The 26,397-nt window shown below is 38.7% G+C and overlaps 1 protein-coding gene and 1 long non-coding RNA gene across 7 annotated transcripts in view; one reads left to right on the forward strand and one right to left on the reverse strand.

Moving 5' to 3' along the window:
* LOC122541005 (SHC-transforming protein 1-like) overlaps positions 1–26,314 on the forward strand; it is a 142,298-nt gene extending 115,984 nt beyond the window's left edge. For 5 of the 6 annotated variants that reach the window (XM_043677433.1, XM_043677430.1, XM_043677432.1 and 2 more), the window contains 7 exons: positions 4,552–4,603; positions 6,146–6,272; positions 6,443–6,620; positions 9,432–9,504; positions 12,383–12,571; positions 17,592–17,845; positions 24,926–26,314. In XM_043677433.1, coding sequence (XP_043533368.1) covers positions 4,552–4,603; positions 6,146–6,272; positions 6,443–6,620; positions 9,432–9,504; positions 12,383–12,571; positions 17,592–17,845; positions 24,926–25,042 — 990 coding nt within the window. In that variant the 3' untranslated portion in view covers positions 25,043–26,314. The remainder of the gene's footprint in view (positions 1–4,551; positions 4,604–6,145; positions 6,273–6,442; positions 6,621–9,431; positions 9,505–12,382; positions 12,572–17,591; positions 17,846–24,925) is intronic. The other variant, XM_043677429.1, reaches the window with a different exon arrangement.
* LOC122541007 overlaps positions 1–26,397 on the reverse strand; it is a 48,329-nt gene that overhangs the window by 14,555 nt on the left and 7,377 nt on the right. The gene's annotated exons all lie outside the window — the stretch shown is intronic.

Raw genomic sequence — 26,397 nt, forward strand, 5'->3', positions numbered from 1 at the left:
AAAGGCTATTCACAGGTGAAGGGACAGTTGGGAAGTGGGAACCTTTTTAAAGATGAGAGAACAAGAGTTCAAAGACAGAATGTTTTTGTTAGTGTGAATGGCAAGGCTGGTGTATGTCGGGAATGCTGGAATGACTAGAGAAATTGAGACTTTGGTCAAGAAAAAGAAGGAAAGTGTCAAGTATAGACAACAGAGATGCAGTGAATCCTTTAGAAGGGTATGAAGGTAGAAGGAATATACTTGAGAGCAAAAGCAGGAAGGCAGAAAGAGGACATGAGCTAGCTTTGGCAAATAGGGTTAAGAAGAATCCAAAGAGATTCTACAAATACATTAAGGGCAAAAGGGTAACTAGGGAGAGAATAGGGCCCCTTAAAGTTTAATGTCGCTGTCTATGAATGACCACCGGAGATGGGTGAGATATGAAACAAATATTTCATGTTAGTATTTACTGTGGAGAAGGACATGGAAGGTAGGGAAATAAATAGTCTTAAAAAGAGTTCATATTACAGATAAGGAAGTGCTGAAGTCCTTTTAAAAGTAGATAATCCTCAGGACCTGATCAAGTGTCTGACCAGAAGTTTGCGGAAAACTAGGGAAGAGATTGCTGGGCCCCTAGCTGACATACTTGCATCATCAACAACCATGGTGAGGTGCTGGAAGACTGGAGGTTGGCTAATGGGGTGTCATTATTTAAGAGAGGGTGTAAGAAAAAGCCAGGGAACTATAGACCGGTGAGCTGTATGTTGATGGTGGGTAAGCTGTTGGAAGGGATTGTGAGGGACAGGATTTACATATATTTGGAAAGGCAAGGACTGATTAGGGATAGTCAACATGGCTTTGCACATGGGCAATCATGTTGCACTAATTGATTTGAGTATTGTGAAAAAGTGACAAAGATGATTGAAAGCAGAGCAGTAGATGTTGTCTAATTGGACTTCAGCAAACCATTTGACAAGGTTCTGCATGTTGGAATGGTTGGTAATGTTTAATTAAGATATCCAAGGGAAGTTAGGCAATTAGATACAAAATTGGCTCAAATATAGGAGACAGAGGGTGGTGCAGGAGTGTTGCTATTTAGACTGGAGGCCTGTGGCATGCAGTATCCACAATGATCGGTGCTGGGTCCACTGCTTTTCAACATTCATTATAAATGATTTGGATGTGTGATGATACTGTGGCTTTATGAAGTGTATTTTGTCATTTTTTTATGGAAGGGAGGTTTTAAGGCAGAGGTACTGAGCGGTCTATAGAGTAAACAATTTGTGAGACCTTGGGTTTATTTTTAAAGTTGGAACATTAGAAGCAGTCTGGGTGTGGTCAAGCTATCTAAAACCTGGATTTTTAGTTTTATCAGTAGCAGCAGGATTGGAAACTGAATTTTCTGTTGATGTTTTTTCTCTTGGGTTGCTAGAATTATGTGAGACAATCTATTTTATTGACATTGCCTTTGGCAAGGGTGTGTGTATGGCAAGTTACTTGTTTAGTAGTAAAATCCATTATTCTGTTAGGTTTTCTGTGGGAAAAGATTTGCTAACCCACGGTAGGCCCACAAAAGCAAATTGGCCAAATTGTATCAGGACACCCAGAATTCCCGAGCAGCTCACAAACTGGGTCAGACGATGCGCAGACAATGGAATACGCTTTCAAACTCCCATGGAAATGACAGAGAGGCTCAAAGTCCTCAGGGCAGTTTCACAACCCAGCAGCAGCAAAGCCGCACAAAGGGTGGGACAGACAGATCGGTACCACAGGACAGTGGAAGCATCTCGCCACTCCAGAAAAGACTTTAACACCTACCTGGGAAGATGAATGGAACCATGATACTGTCAGGATGTTGCATTGTGTAAAGGAACAGGACATTCATCCGATAAGCTGTTTTCCAATTAGCACCCTTGCAACTAAATTACTCCATTTTCAGAAACATTGTATTTTCCCATTTCTTAATCTGTGTCATTGTGCAGCATTACTATAAAACTGGTCTCATCCTCAGCTGTGGGAGGAGAAATCAAATTCTCTGTGCAGACTGTCAGTTCTGTGTCAGCTAGTCTGTTTTCTCCTCCAGTGATATCACTTGCAATAAACTGTTTGTCAATTTCACTTCGAGCTGTGTTTTGTGATCTCTAACATATTGGGCAAATTTCTTTGACAATTTCGAATACAGGTCATTCCACTATAATGCTCATTTTGTTCATGTAAGTTCACTGTAACATGATTGACGAATTGGGGACTCTGTTTCTAAAGCATGAACATTTAAAATGTGCATTGACTGTAATGGGATTATATCACCAACACTTTAAGCTCTTTCTAAAGCACGATTTTTCTATAATGTGGAATTGCACAAAACACAAACGTTGCATTGTAGATGAACTACCTATAGTTACGTTATTCCAATTTCCTCTTTCTTTTGTTATATTTTAAGTATAGGGTATAAACAAGGTGTATTTTACTTCAAATCTGGTAGTTTAATCAACTGAATTGCATCGGAATGGAATGCCTGGCACTTGCCTTTAAAATTTAAAAAAAATTAGGTTCTATGCTATCCACTTAATATATTTTAAGGGGTTGAGTCTGGTCTGGTTCAAAACAGATATAAATATTTGGAGGTACGGTTAGTAAGTTTGCATATAACACCAAAATAGGTCCTGTAGTGGACAGTGAAGATGATTACCTCCGAGTACAACAGGTCCTTGATCAGATGGGCCAATGTGCTGAGGAGTAGCAGATGGAGTTTAATTTAGATAAGCAAGAGATGTTGCATTTTGAGAAGGCAAACCAGGGAAGGGCTTGTAGAGTTAATGGTAAGGTCTTGGGTAGCATTGCTGAACAAAGAGACCTAGGAGTGCAGGTGCATAGTTCCTTGAAAGTACAGTCACATGTGGACAGGATGGTGAAGATATTTGGCACACTTGCCTTCTTTGGTCAGAATATTTAATATAGGAGTTGGGATGTTGTGTTGCAGCTGTACAGTACATTGGTGAGACCACTTTTGGAATATTGTGCACATTTCTGGTCACCCTCCTCTCGGAAGGATGTTGTTAAATTAGAAAGGGTGCAGAAAAGATTTACAAGGATGCTGCCAGAACTGGAGGGTTTGAGTTACAGGGAGAGCCTGAATAGATGGGGGCTTTTTTACATGGAGTGTCAGAGGCTGAAGGGTAACCTTTATCGAGGTTTATAAAATCATGAGGGGTAGCATTAGGGTGAATAGCCAAGGTCTTTTTCTAGAGTAGGGAAGTCCAAAACTAGAGGGCATAGGCTTAAAGTGAAGGGGGTGAGATTTAAAAAGGATTTGAGGTGTAACTTTTTCATGCAGATGGTGTGTGTGTGTGTGTGTGTGGAATGAGCTGCCAGAGGACATGGTGGAAGTGGGTACAATTACAACATTCAAAAGACATCTGGATGGCTATAAAAATAAGAGTTTAGAAGGATATTGACAAAATGATGGCAAATGGGACTAGATCAAATTGGAATGTCTGGTCAGCACAGACAAGTTGGACCGATGAACCTGTTTCCGTGCTGTGTGACTCTGACTCGATCAGGAAATGCCAGAAGCACATTTCTGCTTTACTGAGGCATTTCCAACAGTTTTGAACAAGCACTTCTGTCCCCAAGTGCCAATTTTTTCACGAGCGTTGCTGATTTGTCAGTGATTATCTTTCCTTGCACAACAACATGAATATTTATTTCTTGTGAAATGATTAATATGACTTTATTTGTTTGTCATTATGCTTAATTTCAAATGATAGGTTCCAAAATTAATTCCAGTCAAGCTGTGGCTTTATGATCATCTGAAGAAAGCTTCTGCAATTTATGGAATATTTGCTAGGCAATAGTCTTGTTTATTTTACTTTTATTATCTCACTTTATTGGCAGAATATGGAGCTGTAAAGATTAAGAAATTATTACAATTTGTGTGCCTTTATCAGGACATGAGAATCCTTGTTTTTTAGGTTAGTTGTTTTTAATGAAATTTTTGCAGTGATCATTATGTTCAGGATTTGTGTAAATGTTAGAAACTCTGTCAGTATTCAAGAGAATTGGGTTAGCATTTTTGGTAAGATTCTTCAGAATTGTTACTGTAAGGCAGCAGAACCCTTTATGTTCATGCTGTTTTGTCAGCAATGTTCTCCTTCCTCTTTCTTTGTGTACAGCCTGATTATTGTGCTGTGTTGTACATTGCAGCACAGAAGTGCACCCACGCAATTAAGTGAAACATTGCCTGCCTGATCGTGACAAGTCAGTTAGGGACATCTCTGTGAAACATAAAGTTAGTTTTCTCTTTCAGGCATTGGCAGACCCTTGCCATATATTTCTAAGACTTGTATTTCTTTTCAATTTCCCAGCAGATGTGGTTTTTATCTGTACAGGGTTTGTTTTACTTTGCATATAGAGTATCCTATTTCCTTCATGCAGAAACTGCATTTCCACACTAGTTTCTAATGGAGTATTCAGTTCTGAATTTCCACATTGAATTTCAGATATTTTATTACAATGATGTTGAACTCAATCTTGACAAGCTATGAATGATAACTGTAAAACTCCCTCTTTTAGGATACAACTGATTATGTAGCTTACGTTGCCAAGGACCCAGTAAATCAAAGAGGTATGTAATTGCTTTCGGAATTGTCAGCAATTTCTTTCATGTAATCCATTTCAATGCAACTTTTTCACGCAGAGGGTGGTACGTGTATGGAATGAGCTGCCAGAGGATGTGGTGGAGGCTGATACAATTGCAACATTTAAGAGGCATTTGAATGGGTATATGAATAGGAAGGGTTTGGAGGGATATGGGCCGGGTGCTGGCAGGTGGGACTAGATTGGGTTGGGATATCTGGTCGGCATGGACGGGTTGGACCGAAGGGTCTGTTTCCATGCTGTACATCTCTATGACTCTAACGATATTATGGCGATTATACTGTACATAAGAACAACATAAGAAAAATGAGTAGGCCATCTAGCTCTTCAAGCTGCTCCACTATGCAATAAGATCACGGCTGATCTTTTGGTGGCCTCAGCTCTACTTACCTGCCCTCTTGCCATAACCCTTAAATTCTTTACTGTTCAAAAAATTCTTCATTTTAGAAACATTCAACAAAGAATCCTCAACTGCTTCACTGGGCATGGAATTCCACAGATTCTCAATCCTCTGGCTGAAGTTGTTCCTTCTCAATTCGGTCCTAAATCTGCTCCCCCTAATTTTGAGGCTATACCCTCTCTTGTCCAGGTTTTACCCAGCAGTAGAAACATCTGCTTTATTTCTGTTTCTGTAAGATCCCTTTCATTCTTCTAAATTCCAATGAGTATATTTCCAGTCTGCAAACTTTGACACACTACACATGGTCCCCAACTTCGAATCATCTATGTTAATTGTGAATAATTGCAGTGCCAACACTGATCTGAGGTACACCACTAGTTATTGATTGCCAACCTGAAAAGCACCCATTTTTCCCCAATCTTTGCTTCCTGTTAGTTAACTGATTCTCTATCCATGCTAATACATTATCATGCAACTTTACCTTATACAGCAGTGATTTGTGTGGCACCTTGTCAAATGCCTTTTGGAAATCTAGATGCACCACATCTACTGGTTCCCAGTTGTCTACCATGCTCATGATATCTTTATAGAACTCCAGTAGATTAGTTAAGCATAACCTGCCTTTCACGAACCCATGCTGCATCTGCCCAATGGGCAATTTCTATTTGTATCACCGTCCTTGAAGTAAAGGTTGTTTAATTTTGCAAGTTTCAAACATTTTGTTTTAAAATTCTGGTGCCTGTGGAAAATACATCACCAGAATAATTGGAAAGGCAGACTACAAATTGAGTGGCACAATTATGTTCAGCCAGGAGTTACCTACAAATTTGATCACTGTGAATATGTAGAACTCTAGTTGCTTAACTATTTCATAAAATGTTCAATTCTCTGCTTTTATACCAAGTGGAGAAGTACATCATGAGCTAAATACTAATACTTATGTTTTTGTACTTAATTATTGGTGTTCACAATATTTATCAGTAATAAAAGTTTAATATAAATTGCTTCCTTTTGGAGTGTGTTAAACTTGAAATGGAAGTGTCAGAATTCATGTAACCTTCTACTATAATTTCATTGGCAAAATCAAACTCTTTTTGCATTATATTTCAGCTTGCCATATTGTAGAGTGTTCTGAAGATTTAGCCCAGGATGTTATAAATACCATAGGAAAAGCATTTGAACTTCGATTTAAACAATACTTGAAGAATTCACCTGTAGTTATTACACCTAATGAAAGGTCAGTATATCTGAAAATTCCCAATTAAAAAAATTTTAAAAACATTAATAAGCATGACAAACTAATACCCAGGAAATGGTTTTTATACAGGCCACTACATAAAACAAGATCATCTGATGAAGTGGTTGCAGATGTTTTATAGAGTCTTTGCTGCTGTTCTTGTGTTGCAGAAGGCCAGGCCTTGCAATATGGAATGTGGAGGGTGATGAAGATCAGAACCATGGATACTACAATGAAACGGCAGGTAAACTAGCACCACCAGGAAGCCCAGAAAATGCAAAAGTAAAGGAGGACTCAGCAGTCTACAGTAATAACAGCCAAATAAAAAAAGATGGAGACTTTTCACAGGTTAGTGATTGTGTTTGGTAGTATTTCAATGTCAGATATAGCTAGAGTATTAGATTCGTTATATGAACATACCCGTTTCAAAAGGGTGACTGTCATTTTAGCACTGAATATGAATTGCTGGAAATTATTTGAAAGCTTTTACATCTTCTATGTACTTCTATTTCTTTAGTTGTACAGAGAAAACCCAAGTCCAACTTTATAGTGCAAGTTATCATCATTAAACAGACTAGAAGATAAAGCTGGATGAATAATGTTTGTGTAGCAGGAATGGAAAATTACATTTGCGAAAGAATGACATTGCCAACATGATGATTTGAAGTTGGTACTGGAAATGTGCAAATTGCAGGTTGAGTATTGTAGTTGTAGTCTTGGGTTTGCCTCCCAGCAGGACTAAACTTCATCCTACATTAAGGGATGCCAATTTAAGACTGATAGGAGGGATTTCTTCAGAGAGTCGAGTGGTTTTTGGAACTCCTTGTCACAGAGAGCTGTAACGCCAGAATCCAGAATGTATATTTAAGATTGAGAGAGATTGTTGATTAGTAGGAGATTCAAGGGTTGCGGGGAAAGGGCAGGGAAATGGTGAGAGGAGTATTGGATCATCCATGATTCAATTGGATGGTAGAACAGGGAGGGGCTGAACAGGGATTTCAGAAGGCTAAAGTTGCGTAACCAAAATGTAAACCACATGGAATAGGAAGTAATGTATTGGCATAGGTTAAGGATCCGTTAACAGGCAGAAAACATTAGGAATACACCAGTAATTCTCACTCTAGCAGACTGTGACCAGTGGAGTACCATAAGGATCAGTAGCTAGGATCTAACTGTTCATAATATATTCATTTATTTGGATGTGGGGACTAAATGTAATATATCCAAGGTTATGGATGATGCAAAACTGTGGGAATGTGTGCTGTGAAGATGATGTTAAGTGACTTTAAGAGAACTTGGACAGACTTAGTGAATGGGCAAGAAAATGCACAATGGGATATAATGTGGAAAAATGCGAGGTTACCACTTTGGTGGAAAGAACAGATGCAGAGTGTTTCTTAAATGGTGAGAGTCTATAGATATATAAAAGATGCTGTGCCTCCTTGTCAATAAGTCACTGAACATGCAGGGTAATGTATATTAGCTTTTATCATAAGAGGATTTGAGTAAAAGATGAGTGGAATAATGTTGAGGGACAGCATCAGAAGTTCAAGATAAGAGGGAAATTTTGGAATCCTTTTTCCAAAGGACTGTGAAACCTCGCTCATTGAATTATGTGCAAAATAGAGAGAGCCAAATTTGTAAAGCCCAATGATGTAGCGAGAAATTGGGATAGTGTCGGGTAAAGATAATGAAGTGGATGCTCAACCTCGATCCTGTTGATTGAGGAGCAGGCTCGATAGGTTGAATGGCCTCCTGCATGTATACTTCAAAACTCTTTAAAATTCCTTGCATTTAAAATTGAGTTTCCTATTTTACTGTTCACAATATGTACCCTTTTGTGTGAGATGCTATAAAAGTGATGATGGTCTGGAAATTACATATTCCCTTTGAGTGTTTCCAACATGGGGTCACTTAAAATAGGTCAAGTGGCTAGCTCACCACCTTCCCATTCACCTCAAACTAATCCCCTAATACAGTGGGTGGGTGCCAAATGGGAAGTTTGCCCACCAAATGTAAATAATTAAGGATCAATTGTGCTTATTAAAAGTTCAATCAACCCCAAGAATATACAGCCTTGGTAAAATACAGAAATATGGTGGTCATGGCTTGGCAGCTGATACACAACCTAGTGACCCAGGGTCCAAAACTTTCCTTTGCTGTTGCTAATTATTCTGAGCCTCATCTGGCTACCTTCTGGAAATATGCCTGCATGAAGCTGATTCCTCCAACTCTTACAGAAATCCACTGGCTGTTGAAAGCTTTAAGGATTTAGTGATATAATTTAAGGAGGGGGCTTACAAACATGTAACGGTAAAGGATGCCGTAAGGAACACACTGGTGGCCACTGGAATTTAGATGTGGTTATACATGGGTGAGGTCATTATTCGATGAAGCTTGATTGGATATAAAAGTATGAACAATGCCCTTTGTGGAGCCAACATTCCATTGTAAATTAATAATATTTCAAATTAAATCAAAGCAGGAGTGGGTCTTTGAAAGAAAAACAGCTAATGTAGGCATTTAGATGAGAATGGGCAGGCCATTTTTAAAGGCCTTTATGAAAGAGGAGGGAAGAGAGACAGAGAGCACCTGAATTGGGCAGCACTCCCAAAGATGTTGAGTGCCCCCACCCTAAAATCCAGGAACTTATCTTTTGTCAGGACAGTTCTGATGAGGGCCAGTCAGAGAAATCAGGGCCCCAGAGCTGCCACTGCCCTCCCTTGACCCAACCATTTTGGCCCAGGAAACAGCAGGACCCCCATAAAATTTAAGACTTTGATTATTGAGCCTGTGTCATGGTCACTGGTGCCCACTATTGACCTTTGGTGCTGTTTGGAATGATAGAACTTCTGGCTAATCGGATTGATTGACTGGAAGCTCCCAAACACTGGACGAACAAAGGATGAAAATCCCTCAGTTAGGCACTTTAGCCCATCTGCAGCAATATTAAGATTACAGGGTGAGTTTCATAATGGTCTATCAGTCCTTTCCAAGATTGTGGAAACTACACATTCCTCCATCCTGTGCAACCCCTGAAATTTTCTGCCCTATCTTTCTGCTGTCTGACTGAGTTATTGTACACAAAGTAATTTTATACATTGCACTTTATTTGAAATGGTTTGCTGTTCCATGATATTGAATATGTTGTTTTCACAGACTGCTAGCCCATCATCTGTTACCATTTATGAAAATTATTCAGACCCACACAAAGAAACTTTCATTATGGCAGGTATGTAATGTACCTCCCCGGATTTAAAAATTGTAAAATTTAGTATTTGCGTTTTTTTAATTAGTCATAAATATTGTAACTCTGCTTTTGGATCATTTTAAAAATTGCATATTTTTGTGATTTTCTTTTATGGATTGAGAGATAAATAATTGAAGACTAAGGATATTGTTCATTGGTTACTGAGTATACTTAACTGAATGTTTCAGCTTTTTGGTTAGCTCAATGCTATATTATGAGGTTTTAATTTGTTCCTTTTGATTCAGTATTTCGATTGGCTGGTATCTTTTGAATTGGATTCAATCAAATCACAGCTGAGTTTTTGACTGGTTTGTTGCTGCTACTTTGTTTTTACTTCACTCTCAGTATATGATTCAAAGTGCTGGAGAAACTAAGCATCTACAGAGAGAAAAAGTTTTAAGGCTTCAATTCTAATATGACTTCTGTTGAAAAATCATTGTGGACTCAAACATTAAAGCCGTTACTTTCTCACAGATGCTGCCAGATCCGCTGAGATTTTCTAGTCACCTGCAGGATTTTGCTTTTACTAGGAAAGAAGTACTAATCAGCTGCCAGGATAGGTCCTCAATCCTGCATCCCAGCTCCAAAGCCTATTACCATCTCCCTTGATTTTACAATGTGGTTTCTGAATCTCACTTCTGTACCTCCTTGTCAGAGTCTCTGCTTTTTACTGAGCTCAGGATCATCCAATCTCTGGGCTTTCCCACAGATTACTGCTAACTCAACTCTTACCTGCACCTCAATCTTCCTCCTGAACTTCACCCTCTGTCTTTCCTAATGCTCAGCCTTTTGTGTTATGACACTCGTCCTTTACAGGAATTTATCTCACTCCTGTTCTCACCTCCTCTTTTGACATTCCGTACTCAATGTCGATAAAATCCTTCCACTCTTAGAGCTTTTTTACAACTGTTTTGCATGTTTGTCTGCATCCCAATCGGACCTCCCAGAACTCAGCCAACCAAACCTCCTTTAAACATGTTTCCCATGTTACCCATTACCTTGTGCATCTTGCCCCTTCTACTTTTAATTACTCATGCAATCATCTCCTTAAGCTCAGAACATTTTTCCCTCTGTACACTTTGTTTTCTTTGCTTCACCAGCTTTCCAGTACTTTCATTACTCTTGTTAACCAGTTTGTTTTCAGCACCTCTGAGCTTCTCCAGTTTTTCCGTAGTGTCACCAAAATATAAATTGATCACCCTTCTCCATCTTTTCCTATCAAGTCACCCATTCCTCTTCCAAATACAAAACATTTTAAGTCTCTTGTCACCATGTTTTTCCATGTGTGCTTGGGCCTTTTGATCTCCCCTCAACCTTTTTTTTTGCAAGGCAGGTTTTTGTTGACTATCCTGATTCACCTTAAACTTAGTGGTCAGTTCAGCCATTTTGAAGGTAGTTAAGAGTAAAGCACATTGGTTTGCGACTCGAGTAACATGGGCCAAACCAAGTAAGATTGGCAGACTTCCTTCCCTAGCAGACATTTGTGAACTAGATGGAAATGGAATTTTGTAACAGTTTGTTGTTTCATGATTACCACTTCTGGAATTGAAAAGTAATCTCCCTATTGAACTCAGATTGCACCATCTGCACTGGTAGGATATGAACCAGTGCTCCAAAGTATTAGCCTGTGCCTCTAGTTTATTAGTTCAATGACATCTGTATGCCACTGTCTCCCTTCAAAGACTACTTTTTTCAATGCTCGCATAGTATTCAGACCTCCCTGGCGTTCTGGTTTCTGATACTGTCATTTCTCATCAATCCACACATCTGTCTCATCTTAATATTCAGTCATTATTCATCTCCTCCTACATTGTCTTTAGTTCAATTGTTCTCTGAATTGGAAAGCTCTTAACTGAATTTCTTTTATGTGTGCAGTCACTTAAAACATATGACCAAATATTCTTGGAAAGTTAAGACCTATAATAATTTCAAGTCTCACTTGTTGTACAAACAGTATGCCGTGTTTGAATTTAAATTTCATTGTTGACTCCTACCTACATTTGCTAAAGTTCTAATATTTATGCTTTATTGGTTTTGATATTTACATGTCATAAAGCACAATTTCTGTTTCACGTGTAGTAATGACTACTTTAAGACTTTTAGTACTGAGTCTTAAACATTTCCACTGATAGACACAAAGGAGAACAAGTCTAGAATTTATTGTCTATCATTTATTGCCAGCGAGAGATGGTGGCAAGTCAGTGCAATATATGTTGGAAGATGGCAAGATGAGTGACAAATCCAGGCCTGTTTTATAAATACTGTAAATCATGGACAAAATCCAATGGGTTTTAGTTTGATGCTTTTGAGTTTCTTCTGCTGGCAGTTATAACTCAGACACCAAACCACTGAAAGCAGTATGTTTGAAGTTGTAGAAGAGATTATATATACACAGTGGTACAGAATTGGTAAAGCTAATTCTTTTTGTGCTTCTTTAGCCTACTTTTTTTTTTCAGTTTTTTTTCTTATTGCTGGTGGCTTGCCTATTTCTAAATTTTGTGAATGTTTTATGACTTGGTTTTCAATTCTGTTGGCTACTTAAGCATGGGCATGCTTCAGACTTTTAAGTTGTGATTTATTGTGAGATGTGATTGAAATAAGTACACTCAACTTTTGTTCTACAGCATATTAGATGATGTCCTCTAGAACTACTTACGGCTAAAGGTTTTCTAGGAACAGATATTTACCAAGTAGATTGAACAGCTCCACTGAGTTATCTGCATATGAACAGCTGCTTTAAATTCAGAATTACTTTAACCTGTTTTAGAATACAAAATGCAACTTCCATATTTACTTTTATTGTTGAAGCAATAATTCAATGATTCTATAAAGTAAGGATCCTACATAATTAATATTTCAGGCAATTCATGGACTAGATTTCCACAAACTAATAGAAACATTCTGCCAATCAAAGCCAGCAGCAGGTCTGATCTTTTTGATGATCCATCTTATATGAACACACAGAATGTGGAGAAACCCACCTCTTCTGCCAGGAATGGAGCATCTGGCCAGATCTTTGCTAACTTGTGCAAAGATATATATGACCAAAGTAAGTTAATTCAAAGACTGAGAATTTCCATCCAAAACTGAAGTTCATTGTTGTGCTACTATTGACACAGGCTTCAGAAGCCTCTGTAGTTTTGTAATCTTTTAAGGATAGGCTGTTTATTTTATTAATTTGACAGCACATTTGATAACTGAATCTTTTAAAATGTTCAACCCATTTGAGGTATTTCTTGCCAATAACCATGGACGATTTACCTTGGAATCTATTGAATACTTCAAGTATTTTCTGAGTATAGATGAAATTATTCAACTTGGGTGAGAAGCACAAAGCTGTCAGTAGTGGGCTGACTCCCCTTTCTACTCTTCTGGTGGAATGGATAACAGGTGCCAAATCTGCAACTTCCCTTTTTCACACTTGAGCTAATGTTGGAAGTTTCTTCTGTACTTGTGATCTCCACCATTGGCAGTTTTTTAAAAATATAACTTTTAGTTATTTGCACAGGATATATTTGTTAATTCTACCAATTAAAACTTTAATGAAAAGCACATCCAATATTTTAGAACTTCAAAATAGTGTAGCTGGGGACAGTTAATGATGCTGTAGGATGACATGGTAAATGTTTTGACTCCCCCACTCTTTTTTGAAATGTCCCACTCACTGCTTTGAATCTGAAATTCAGAGTTCTCATTTAGATTATTCTCATGTTATAATTAACAAGCTTCAAGTTGCAGATGTACAATGCCTCTAAGTGTCAGCATTGGGAGGAAAGTAGATCAATACAACTTAAAAATGAAGGAATATACCATTAAGAAAACAGCATAGCTGTGGTTTTGGCATTGGCTATCAAACTGACTAGACGGCTTGAGTCATGGACACACAATGGTTACAATCATTTTTGGTAGGGATTTCTAGGCGATGCATTGAATGGAATTTGCTACGTGGGTGGAATTCCATGATAACATTGGTTAATTTTCCTGAAAAAAACCTCTTTATTTTGGTCAGGGATGGGGATAGCTGCCTGCATTGTCTCTGACAGCAAGAACTGGTGAATTTGCTACTGTGTAAGCTTCAGCTATCTAAGGGTAGGGTACCAGCCAATGGAAGCTGAAGACAAAATTATTTTTCTTATTTGTAAGGTAGAGTGATCAGTTGAAACTAGGCCATTAACTACAATCGATTACAATCTTGTGGAGTCCGCTTAACCATAAAATCCTGTCCATCTTCGAAACAAACTGCAGTTATGCTTATTTGTATCCTCTACTATTGGTATGAGGGCAAGGATGGTAAATATAGTGCTTGATATTTTCCATCCCAATGAATTACTCTGATAATGATGCACATATTTGTTTGTAAGGCAGAAAATTCTGCAAATTGTAGAGAGCTAGAATGTCTCCCAGCCTGACCACCTACTGTTTTGCTCTGGATATGTCCCGAATTAGATGTGAGGAGCACAAGATCAGTCCTTTTACAACATTGTTATAATTTGGTCAGTAAATTGATCTGATGGTCGTCTGAAAATCTAACCGTTTGTTGATCAGTCAAACCTCAACTTCCAAGACGAGTCAATGGCCTAATGGTATTACTGTGAGACTATTAATCCAGAGATCCAGATAATGTTCTGGGGATCTGGGTTCAAATGCCATTATGGCAGATGGTGGAATTGGATGATCATGAAACCATTATTGATTCTCAGGTAAAACCCATCTGGTTCATAAATCTCCTTTGGAGAAAGAAACTGTTATCCTTGCCTAGTTTGGCCTACATGTCACTCCAGATGCAGAAAGAAAACTGCCCTCTGGGCAATTAGCGATGTACAATAAATACTGGCCTAGCCAGCAATGCCCGTATTTCTAGTTATGTAAATTTGAAAGGGAGGTTGTCTGCTACTTGGTTAATCTATCAAAATATGTGCAGTTAATCCCTGAAGAAACATTTTTACAGCAAAACTGAATAGTCTGTGACAAAATTCAAATGTACAACACAGACATGTATTATTGCAATGTAACAAGTGGGTTGCAAATGCTGCATTTAAAGTAGAAGCTAAGCCTTGACCAAAAAGATGCATTTATCACACCCTTTGAACTATGTTTAAGGAACAGGATTTTGTTCATTAGAAATATTCAGGAGAACATGGCAGAAACATTTAACCTGTATCTGTTGCTCCATTTGTTATGAAGGAAGATGAACCTGGTTTGGTTGATACCCAACTATAATCTTTGAACTCCTTTTTGCTCTCTCTCAAGACAGTTATAAACAGCAAGGATATTACCAAAACCTGGACAACAGTTCAAGTGGCAAATTTACTTGACTGATCTTCAGAATACTCAATAGATCCTATTCCAGCCAACGCGTTTTAGATTTAATTGGAAGCTTAAGGCGGATGGGTAGCAGCAAAATACGTAATAGAGGGATTAATACTCAGAGTGGGGTAGGGTGTAGGGTTCAGTTGGGCAAGTGGAGAAAGCAGCTTGAGGTAAATACTGGAGAGTGTTTGTAGGAGGGTGGACAATGCCTTGATAGTTGGTTTCAGAAGCAGCTGGTAATTCTTTATATCCTTCTAGCCCGCAGCAATAAATTTAGGTTTTCATGAACAAAGTTACTTCCTATTCATAATTATATCATAGATGTTCAATTAATATACTCCAAATTGTAATACCTGGTGTACATGCATCAGAGAACAATGAATTGGTGTCACATTTGCTATCTTCTCCACAGCATTTCAAAATCTATTTAACTTTACAAAAAAACTGCATCACAATTATTAACCAAATTAACATTTCTATGAAGCAGAATACAATTTTGAAAATGCAGTTTTTTTTTTACAGAGCCACCCAACTACGATTTGTCCTTGTGATGTATGACTATCCCCACAGGAAATGGCTATCACATTTCCAATAAACTGTATGCTAATAGAACCCCTGCTCTGCAGGGTCCAGATGGAAATTAAAACATTAAATTAGATCATCTGCTTAGTGCAGATGAAGCATTTCATTTGCAAGCAAGGGTTTGATGAAACCTCTGAACTGGAATCGAGCCATTTCTGATTTGCAGTCATTAGCACTGCAGGATTTTTGTTTTGTCTGTTTCACTTTTTTTGTTTTTGCATTCATTTAAGGCATTCTGAACTGGTATTGTACTAGAGTGTAAGTAAACCATTTGATAGTCTTTTCTGGAAATTGGACTTATCTGTAATATGATTTGTCTATGTTTTCCTGTTAATTTGCAGGAAATTAACTCAACATATGGTTCTAACTAATGAGCACATCAGATATCAGTGCCTTTGCTGTCAGTCCACTAATTTAACTTTGTGAAGAAATGCAATCCAGACATAGTCTGTGGTAGTCCATAAATAAAATCACATTCTTTTAAAGAAACAGTAAAAGAACATATTTGTAGCAGTTACAAGAACTTAAGAACCAGGAGCAGAAGTAGCAAGTATAGGATTTGATGGAAAAGGAAATTGCATTCAGAATACAGTCAAACAGGTTGAGTATGATCTTGTAATCCTTCCAAACATATGTCAATGGTGAGGAGAGATTGCTGGTCAACAATGTGATGAAAGTAAATTGGAGCCTATCCCGTCACAATCCATAGCTCCAAGCTACTACATCCATGTGAAAGTGCATGTTGCCACAGCAATTCTGATTTATTAATAGCGGACAATTGGCTTGGTGGATTGGATGGTTGATATGGATCAGATTGGTGCCAACAGGAAGGAGTTCAATCCAAGTTCGAATTGAGGTGGGTTTGGGACCTGCTTCCTTTCCATAACTGTGATGGAGATTAAGTTGCTGTGGGTCAGAATTACTTACAAGCAGAGAACTGCAGAAGACGTAGGCCTTTTGAGCCCTAGAACCTATTCTGCCATCACTAAGATGATGGTTGATCTGATTGTGGTCTTAATTTCACTTTTCTGCCTGCTCTCTCGTAACCCTCAACTCCCTTGTAAATCAAAATATAACTCCACCTAAACTATATTCAATGACCTGGGCTCCACTGCTCTCTGGTAGATGACCCGCTGTTGTCATTCTTTACTGTGCCTGTGAAATCAAAGATAAAAGTTACAAATTTAAGAGAATTACTACCATATGAATATACACTTACTTTCACCTGTGTATACTTATCCTTAAATTGCTTTTCAATTCAAAGGTCAAATGCAATTAATGTAATCCTTAAGTTCAAGACCATAGAGGTTGTGCTGGATTACCAGAAGTAATAAACAACAACATAACTATCAAAGGGTATCTAAATGTAGTTCTGGACTATTGTGTAGCAGTATTTATCTGAACACTCTGTTTTGTCTTCATAGACATTTGATAACAATGTTGAACATGTTGCATTGTGGCGGTGTTACAACAAACATAATAATGAGCTGTCTTGTATTAGAGAACGCTTTAACATTAACACCAAGACTGATAAGTGGTTGAACAAAACACTTCTACACTATTAATATTCAATTACAAAATAATTTGGGTGCTCTGATGGATCAATTGTTAACTGCATCACAAAGTAGGATATTGAAGCATAAAACTTGCAAAGTTCTCCAATTTACTTTGCTGGCCTTTTTTGGCTAACACAAAAGGGTGTTAGTGGAAGTGCTTTAGTTGACTTTGGCATCCTCAGATTAGGGAGGGTAAACTCAGCCATAACTATTCTCCCCGATCACTGTTCCATTACTTCCACAATAGAGTCTGTCACTTCTTATCTCCTCTGTCATCTTTTTTAAAGATCCTACAAATGTTGCTGTTTTGTAATACACCTGAAAAATGGTCATGTTAGTAGGGTTCCAGAGAGTTGATGGCATCTGGAAAAGTATGTATGACCATGAGTTGACACCTTTTTTAGAGAAGGAGAACGAAAACGAATGTCAAAAATACTCCAGTGATGAAATGCAGTATAATTCCAGATGTAATCCAGGACCAACGTTTAGTGTTATGTGATGCTGGCTGCTTGTCCTCAGCCTATTTATCTTTATAGTGAGTGTTTTATCCTTGGTTTTTGATTATTTTAGAGTAAATAAGTGTCTACAATAATTATCCAAACTCTGATTATTTTACCACAGAACAAGTGGATGCTGCAACATTCAACAGGACTACAGCTGTCCCACTGTCCAATACTTTGTCTTCGATGAGAGAGCAGCTGGCAAAGGAAGTCTGGTACCGTGGACGAATGAGCAGACAGGAAGCTGAAAGGCTGCTGATAAAAGATGGTGACTTTCTGGTACGGGAAAGTGTGACCACACCAGAACAATATGTACTGACTGGGCTGCAGGGAGGACAAGCTAAGCATTTACTACTGGTGGATCCTGAAGGCTTGGTAAGTATTAGAGTGGAGAAGCAATTATAACAATAAAAGTTTTAAGATTAAAGAATGCCATGGCAAACCAACAACTGCAGAGGTGTATTAAATATCTAGCAAATCCTGTTCTACCATGAAAAATATGAAATACTTTTAATTTTAATGCAAGTTACTAATACAAGTTACAATCTACAAATTACAATCTTGTTACCTGGCAAATATTACCACATTAGTCTTGATGGTGTTGCATTGTGGTGGTCTGCAGTACAAGTCTTAAGGTTCATCAAGGCATCTCTATGACAGGATGATGATGCATACAAATACTACAATTTCTTTTTTTCATTTCCCTTTGCATATTTCACTCTGTGGTACATACTGTCAAAATAATGAACTATTGATATTGGCTAACTTGTTCCTTAGCCTTGGCTGTAAGTGTGTTGACATAACAATACAAGATCTTCATTTAAAAGCACATTGATTTAATCTCCTATGTCTGTTGTCTCCAAATGAAGATTAATGGACTTGGTACATGTTTTTATAAATCCTTATGATGTTTTTAGTGGAACTATGATTTTGTAGCCATAACAGAGACTTGGATATCACAGGGGCAGGAATGATTGTTGGATGTTCCAGGGTTTAGATGTTTCAAAAGGAAGGTGGGAATGAGGTGGGGGAGTGGCATGGAATCAGGGATAGTATCTCAGCTGCAGAAAGTGAGGTCATTAAGGAGAGTTTGTCTACAGAGTCAGTATGCGTGGAAGTCAGAAACTGGAAACGAGCAGTCACTTTATTGGGCGTTTTCTACAAACCCCTCAATAGCAGCAGAGATACAGAGGAGCAGATTGGAAGGCAGATTTTGGAAAGACACAGAAGTAACAAGGTTGTTGCCATGGGTGATTTAACTTCCCTAATACTGACTGGAACCTCCTTAGTTCAAAGAGTTTGGATGGAGCAGTTTTTGTCAGGTGTGTCCAGGAAGGATTTCTGATGCAAAATGTAGGTAGGCCGACTAGAGGGGAAACTATATTTGATTTGGTGCTTAGCAACGAACCAGGCCAGGTGACAGATCTCTCGGTGAGAAAACATTTCAGTGATAGTGGCCTTTACTATAGTCATGGAGAAGGATAGGAGCAGACTGTATGAGAAAGTATTTAATTGGGCAAAGGGGAATTACAATGGTATTAGACAGGAACTGGGGCATGGAAATTGGAAACCAATGTTCTCAGGGAAATGCACGACAAATGTGGAGGTTGTTTAAGGAGCACTTGCTGATAGTGCTGGATAGGTTTGTCCCACTGAGGTAAGGAATCGATGGTAGGGTGAAGGAACCTTGGGTGACAAGTCTTGTGGAACATTTCGTCAAGAGGAAGAAGGAAGCTTACTTAAGATTCAGGAGGCAAGGATAGAATAGGGTTCTAGATGGTTATAAGGTAGCCAGGAAGTGACTGAAGAATGGACTTAGGAGGTCTTGAAAGGGCATAATAAATCTTTATGGGTAGCATTAAGGAAAACCTAAGGCATTCTCCACTTATGTGATGAACAAGAAGATAGCCAGAGAGAGAGTTGAGCTGATCAGGAATAGGGAGGGTACTTGTGCCTGGAGTTGGAGGAGGTTGGGGAGGTCCTTAATGAATACTTTGCTTCAGTATTCACTACTGAGAGGGACTTTGATGTTTGTGAGGACAACAGGAAACAGGCTGATATGGCCAAACAGATTAATGTTGAGGAGAATGTGCTGAAAACTTTGAAAAACATAAGGATAGATAAGTCCCCTGGGCCAGATGGGATATACCCAAAGTTTCAACAGGAAGCGAGGGAAGAAATCGCTGTGCCTTTGGAGAGGATCTTTATGTCCTCCCTGTTCCACTGGAATAGTGCCAGATGACTGGAGGGTGGCAAATGTTATTCCCTTGTTCAAGCAAAGGAATAGGGATAATCCTGGAAATCACAGACCAGTCAGTCTTAGGTGCTGGGCAAATTATTGGAGAGGATTCTGAGAGAAAGGATTTATGATTATTTAGAAATGCAAAGTTTGATTTGAAATAGTCAGCATGGCTTTGTGAGAGGCAGGTCATTCCTCACAGGCCTTATTGAATTCTTTGAGGATGTGACAAAACATATTGATGAAGGTTTAACAGTGGATGTGGTATACATGGATTTTAGAAAGGCATTTGATAAGGTTCCTCATTCAGGAAGTAAGGAGGCATGAGATACAGGGAAATTTGGCTGTCTGGATACAGAATTGGCTATCTTTGTGTTCTGCTTGTCATAGCTTTTGTTCTTGCTATTTAAAATGTACTGTATTGCAAAATAAATTGGATTTTGTGTATTAGTTCCTATTTTATTTGCTTAGCTCCCTTTAACCATGGTACAACTTTTTTTTTCCCTTGTAGTCTGTAATCATGGTTGTCCTGATGGCTTATTGTGTAACTATATTGACCACGTTGGTATTAATTCATACAGAGAAAGTGAGGACTGCAGATGCTGGAGATCAGAGCTGAAAATGTGTTGCTGGAAAAGCACAGCAGGTCAGGCAGCATCCAAGGAACAGGAGAATCGACGTTTCGGGCATGAGCCCTTCATGCCTGAAACGTCGATTCTCCTGTTCCTTGGATGCTGCCTGACCTGCTGTGCTTTTCCAGCAACACATTTTCAGCATTAATTCATATCGAGCTAGAAGCAGTGCTGAGTTAGGACTGCCACTGGTGTCTGCAAATGACCTCAAGCACCTTGATCCAAGAATGAAAAATTCAACCAAGATTTCCACTTCTAATCATTATCCCATTGTCCCCAATGGAAAATCTGTTAGTGCTGAGAATGGGCAAGAATAGGTACAGGTTGAGCACTTCTATAGACTCATTACCAGCTGGCTTTCACTGTTTGTTGTGTTTGTTGTGTTTGTTGTGTTTGTTGTGTTTGTTGTGTTTGTTGTGTTTGTTGTGTTTGTCAGTTAGACAATGTAGCTGAATGCTTCTCAAGTCTATGGCATTTTACACCAGCATTAGGAAAATTATTGGAGGAAAAATAAAGCATTTCTTTCTTGGGTCAATTTTAAGCTTTCATTTTTATCTAGTTGTGCTGTCTAGTGCAGACTGTGCTGACAGAACTCAAGGCAGAATGTTTAAGATAGCATTAATTGTTTTCTGCAGTTTAGAAATAAGAACAAAGAAAATTTACAGCCCAGTAACAGGCCCTTCGGCACCCCAAGCCTGAGCCGATCCAAATCCACTGTCTAAACTATATTTCTCAAATCCTAAGCATCTGTATCCCTCAGCTCCCCACCTACTCATGCATCTGTCCAGATGCACCTTAAATGAATCTACCGTGCCTGCCTCTAATATCTCTGCTGGCAACATGTTCCAGGCACCTGCCACCATCTGTGTAAAGTACTTGCCGTGAACATCCCCCTTAAACTTTTCACCTCTCACCTTGAACGCATGACCTTACCCTGGGAATAAGCTTATCTCTATCCACCCAGTCTATACCCTTCATGATTTTGTAGACCTCAATCAGGACCCACTCAATCTCCTTTTTTCTAATGAAAACAAGTCTAACCTACTCAACCCCTCTTCATAGCTAGCACCTTCCATACCAGGCAACATCCTTGTAAACCTTCTCTGCATCCTCTCCAAAGCATCCACATCCTTTTGGTAATGTGGTGACCAGAATGGTACATCGTATTCTAAATGCGACCGAACCAAAGTCTTATACAATTTTAACGTGACCTGCCAGCTCTTATACTGCATATCCCATCCGACGAAGGCAAGCATATCATAATATGTCGTCTTGACCACTCTATTCACCTATGCAGCCACCTTCAGGGTACAATGGACCTGAACTTCCAGATCTCTCTGCTCATCAACTTTTCCCAAGGGTCTTCCATTTACAGTATAGTTCGCTCTAGAATTAGCTTTCCCAAAATGCATCACCTCACATTTGCCTGGATTGAACTCCATCTGCCACTTCTGTGTCTAACTTTCCAGTCATGATTTGGAGATGTCGATGTTAGACTGGGGTGTACAAAGTTTAAAAATCACAACACCAGGATATTCGAACAGATGAAAGACTCAACAATCAAGGTATTTTTCAATGTATAATTTCAGTTACATCACACTAAATGTTTCCTATAAATTCTGTGCCTTACAATTGTGTCCTCCACAATCACCTGATGAAGGAGCGGCGCTCCGAAAGCTAGTGTGCTTCCAATTAAACCTGTTGGACTATAACCTGGTGTTGTGTGATTTTTAAACTCTCCAGTCTATCTGTATGCTTTGACAGTCCCCTATACTTTCTGCTCCTCCACCAATCTTCGTGTCATCTGCAAACTTACTCATCAGACTAACAATGCCCTCTTCCAGGTCATTTATGTATATTACAAACAACAATGGCCCCAGCACTGATCCCTGGGGAACACCACTGGTCACCTTTCTCTATTTTGAGAAGCTCCCTTCAACTACTAATCTGTCTCCTGTTGCTCAACTAGTTCTTTATCCACCTAGCAAGAACACCCTGCACACCATGTGACTTCACTTTCTCCATTAGTTTACCATGGGGAACCTTATTAAACGCCTTCCTGAAGTCCATGTATATGACATCTACAGCCCTTCTTTCATCTATCAACTTGGTCACTTCCTCAAAAGAACTCAAGTTGATAAGGGCGGGTCTACCCCACACAAAACCATGTTGCCTATCACTGATAAGTCCATTCTTTTCCAAATATAAATAGATTTTTATCCCTCCGTACTTCCTCCATTAACTTTCCTAACACTGATGTCAGGCTCACTGGTCTGTAGTTACCCGGAATATCCCTACTACCCTTCTTGTACAGGGGAACAACAAAAGCAACCCTCCAGTCCTCCGGCACCTTCTCCTGTGTTTAAGGATGCTACAAAGATATCTGTCAGGGCCCCAGCTATTACCTCTCTCTCCTTACTCAGCAATCTGGGATACATCCCATCCGGTCTTGGGGATTTGTCCACTTTAATATCCTTAAGCCTACCCAACACATCGCCCCTCCTTATCTCAACGTGATCCAGAGTAACCAAACTTCTATCTCTAATCTCAACATTCATCACCTCCTGTTGCTCAGTGAACACTGATGCAAAGTAATCATTGAGAATCTCACCCAGTTTCTCAGGTTCGACACACAACCTTCCTTCCTTATCCTTTAGTGGACCAACTCTTTCTCTGGTTACTCTCTTGCTTCTTATATAAAAGCCTTGGGATTCTCCCTAATTCTTCGCGCAAAAGCTATTTCATGACCCCTTAAACTATTCCTCGTTTATAGAGTCATAGAGATGGACAGCATGGAAACAGACCCTTCGGTCCAACCCGTCCATGCCGACCAGATATCCCAACCCAATCTAGTCCCACCTGCCAGCACCCGGCCCATATCCCTCCAAATCCTTCCTATTCATATACCCATCCAAATGCCTCTTAAATGTTGCAATTGTACCAGCCTCCACCACATCCTCTGGCAGCTCATTCCATACACCTACCACCCTCTGTCTCCAACCCTGGCAACATCCTTGTAAATCTTTTCTGAACCCTTTCAAGTTTCACAACATCTTTCCGATAGGAAGGAGACCAGAATTGGACGCAATATTCCAACAGTGGCCTAACCAATGTCCTGTACAGCCACAACATGACCTCCCAACTCCTGTACTCAATACTCAAGGATGTTCCTATTCTCCCGATATTCCTCCAAGGCCCGTTCTATTATAAGCTGCCTGGACCTTATGTACACTTCCCTTTTCCTCTTGGCTTGTTGCACAATTTCTCCTGTCATCCACTGTTCACGAATCTTGCCTTTCCTATCCCTTGTTTTTAAAGTGCAGAAGAGGCATGTCCCTATCTTTGAAAGCTTCCCACATATCAAATGTGGACTTCCTTTCAAATAGCTGCCCCCAGTCCACATTTCCCAGCTCCTGCCTAATTTTGATATAATTGGCCTTGGCCCAGTTTAGTACTCGTCCCTTAGGACCACTCTCATCTTTGTCTATGATTATTCTAAAACTTAGAGAATTGTAGTCACTATTCCCAAAGAAATCCCCTACTGTAACTTCTACCACCTGGCCTGGCTCATTCCCCAACATCAGGTCCAATATGGCCCCGTCCCTTGTCGGACTATTGACATACTGCTGTAGAAAAACTTTCCTAGACGCTCCTTACAAATTCTGCCCCATCCAGAACTCGGGTACTAAGTGTATCCCAATCAATGTTGGGGAAAATTAAAATCTCCCATTACTACCATACTGTTGCCTCTACATCTTTCCATAATCTGTTTACCTCTTTGTTCTTCTACCTCACACTCACTGGTGGGGCTATACTACAGGCTCCCCAACAATGTAAGTGCACCCTTATTTCTCAACTCCACCCATAACGCTTCATTGTTCAAGCCCTCCATAGTGTTCTCCTTCAGCTCAGCCGTGATATCATCCCTGACCAGCAATGCAACTCCTCTGCCCTCCTCCCCCCCCCCCCACCTCCATTACTTCTCTCCCTGTCCTGTCTGAAGCATCTATATCCTGGAACATTTTTGCCAATCATGCTTTTCCTTAAACCAAGTCTCTCTGATCGCAATAAAGTCATACTCCCAGGTACAAATCCAAGCCCTAAGTTGATCTGCCTTAGCCACAATAGTCCTGATTAAAAGGTATCAGTGAATAGTTTAGATGCAGTGAGAAAATTATTATGATACAGAAATTAATGTCAAATGCAGACAACTTATGAAGACTAGGGAAATAATTACATGCAAAAAGAAATATTTCCAAATACAGAGAAGTAATTGAAGGTTAAAGGAACTCTGGCACCTTATTCCACCAATAAAGGGTTTACTGTTTCCTTTGCAAGAAAAGAGCTTCTAACTGTATTTTCTATTGTGCTGATTTATTAACTTGAATGTAATTCATACTGACAGCTCAGTATGTTAAACTTGTGCCCTTCCAGTGCAATATTTAACAATTTTATTGTTCATTATCTAAAAATGAAACTGTATTTTGCATTCTTCACACTGGAGAATTTTTGTGCTCTTTAAATAAATTAAGTGAAAATTAAAGATTTTTTTTAATGCATCCCTTTTTTTTTCTCCTATAAAAGGTGAGGACAAAGGACTGCATATTTGATAGTGTCAGTCATTTGATCAGCTACCACGTGGACAACCAGCTGCCAATCATCTCATCAGGAAACCAACTGTATCTTAAAAGAGCTGTCTAAAACAAACATTAAAGAACTCAGACAAAGAGTTTGCTTGCAGATATAGTAATTTGCACTTGTGCAGGTATTTTGGAAAGCTGTCTTCTGAATGATTATCCACAGACTGACTGACTGCAGAGTTGTTTTCAAAATAATGTTTAAAAACATTGTAGGCTGCAATGGTCACAATCACTTTGTACCTCTGACTTGGTGTTTGCTACAAGAAAGTAATAAATTTAATGTGTCAATGTATATAATATTTTAAGGAATATAAATGAAGAAATAACAAGTGTAGTTACATACTGTGTGAATGTTTGTTTTCTTTATTTCTAAGCACAAATGGCATTGAAAACGTGCAAAGGTCAATCCCAATGAAATGCAGACCATAAAAATGTGCCTTGATTCCAAAGAGAAATTACGCATATGAAGAAGCTTTTCTTTTTTCCAAATGATTTTATTTGCAGTATTCAGTACATTAAAATCATTTGTTTGGAAACTGCCTTCACGCCAGAATTCTAAGAAGCAAAAACGTTTAGGAAGTGGAATGTAGTTTTAGTAATGCCTTTGCTCTGTGCCAATACAGTTTGCATTTTCAGTACTAATGCCCATATTGCTTTGAAAAGCACCTTACCAATGCAGGGTTTTACTGTTTCCCTTTCTTTTGAGTGTTCAAAGATTTATCACATACAAAAGCACATGTATCCATGTGTGTGTATATATATATACATCATATTAAATAAATACATTTCTAAAGGAATATTGATTTTTCATATTCATGTTATGTTAATTAGTGTATTGAAACTATTGGAGGAAAATAAATTTTGCAGAATCAAACTTTTTCATAGCTGATAAATGTAGGATAATTTTAGATAAAGCAAATTAATTCTAAGTGTATCTGCTTGTTTATAATGTGAATAGTAACAAGGAGAAAGTTAGAATTCTGGAAGCAGAATGATATTTTTAATATTTTTGGCTGGGTTTCCACACTGAAGTACAATATACATGTGTCAATTATCTTCATCCTTGCATCAAAGCATGGCATGATTTGAGATTTATTTTACTGAACATATCCCATTTCTATCAGTCTAACTTGATGCCAGATTTCAAGGAACAGATGTTATTTCCATGGCATGATAACTTCATCCAATTGAAACAGTTTATTAAAGAAAATCAGTTGAAGTATTTTTAATGCTTAAAATTGTGAATCATGCATGACTTCTAATGCAGTATCATTTGTAAATAATTTTGTGCAGGTATGCTGTGCACGTGAAGAATAAAAGGTTATTTTGTTCATTGCTATCTCATGATGCTTTGATTTTTAAACAGTGAGGGATATATTAAATAGCATACAGCATTTTATTATTCAACTACTCAAG

Source organism: Chiloscyllium plagiosum, chromosome 36, assembly GCF_004010195.1.
Source record: "Chiloscyllium plagiosum isolate BGI_BamShark_2017 chromosome 36, ASM401019v2, whole genome shotgun sequence".
NCBI lineage: Eukaryota > Metazoa > Chordata > Chondrichthyes > Orectolobiformes > Hemiscylliidae > Chiloscyllium > Chiloscyllium plagiosum.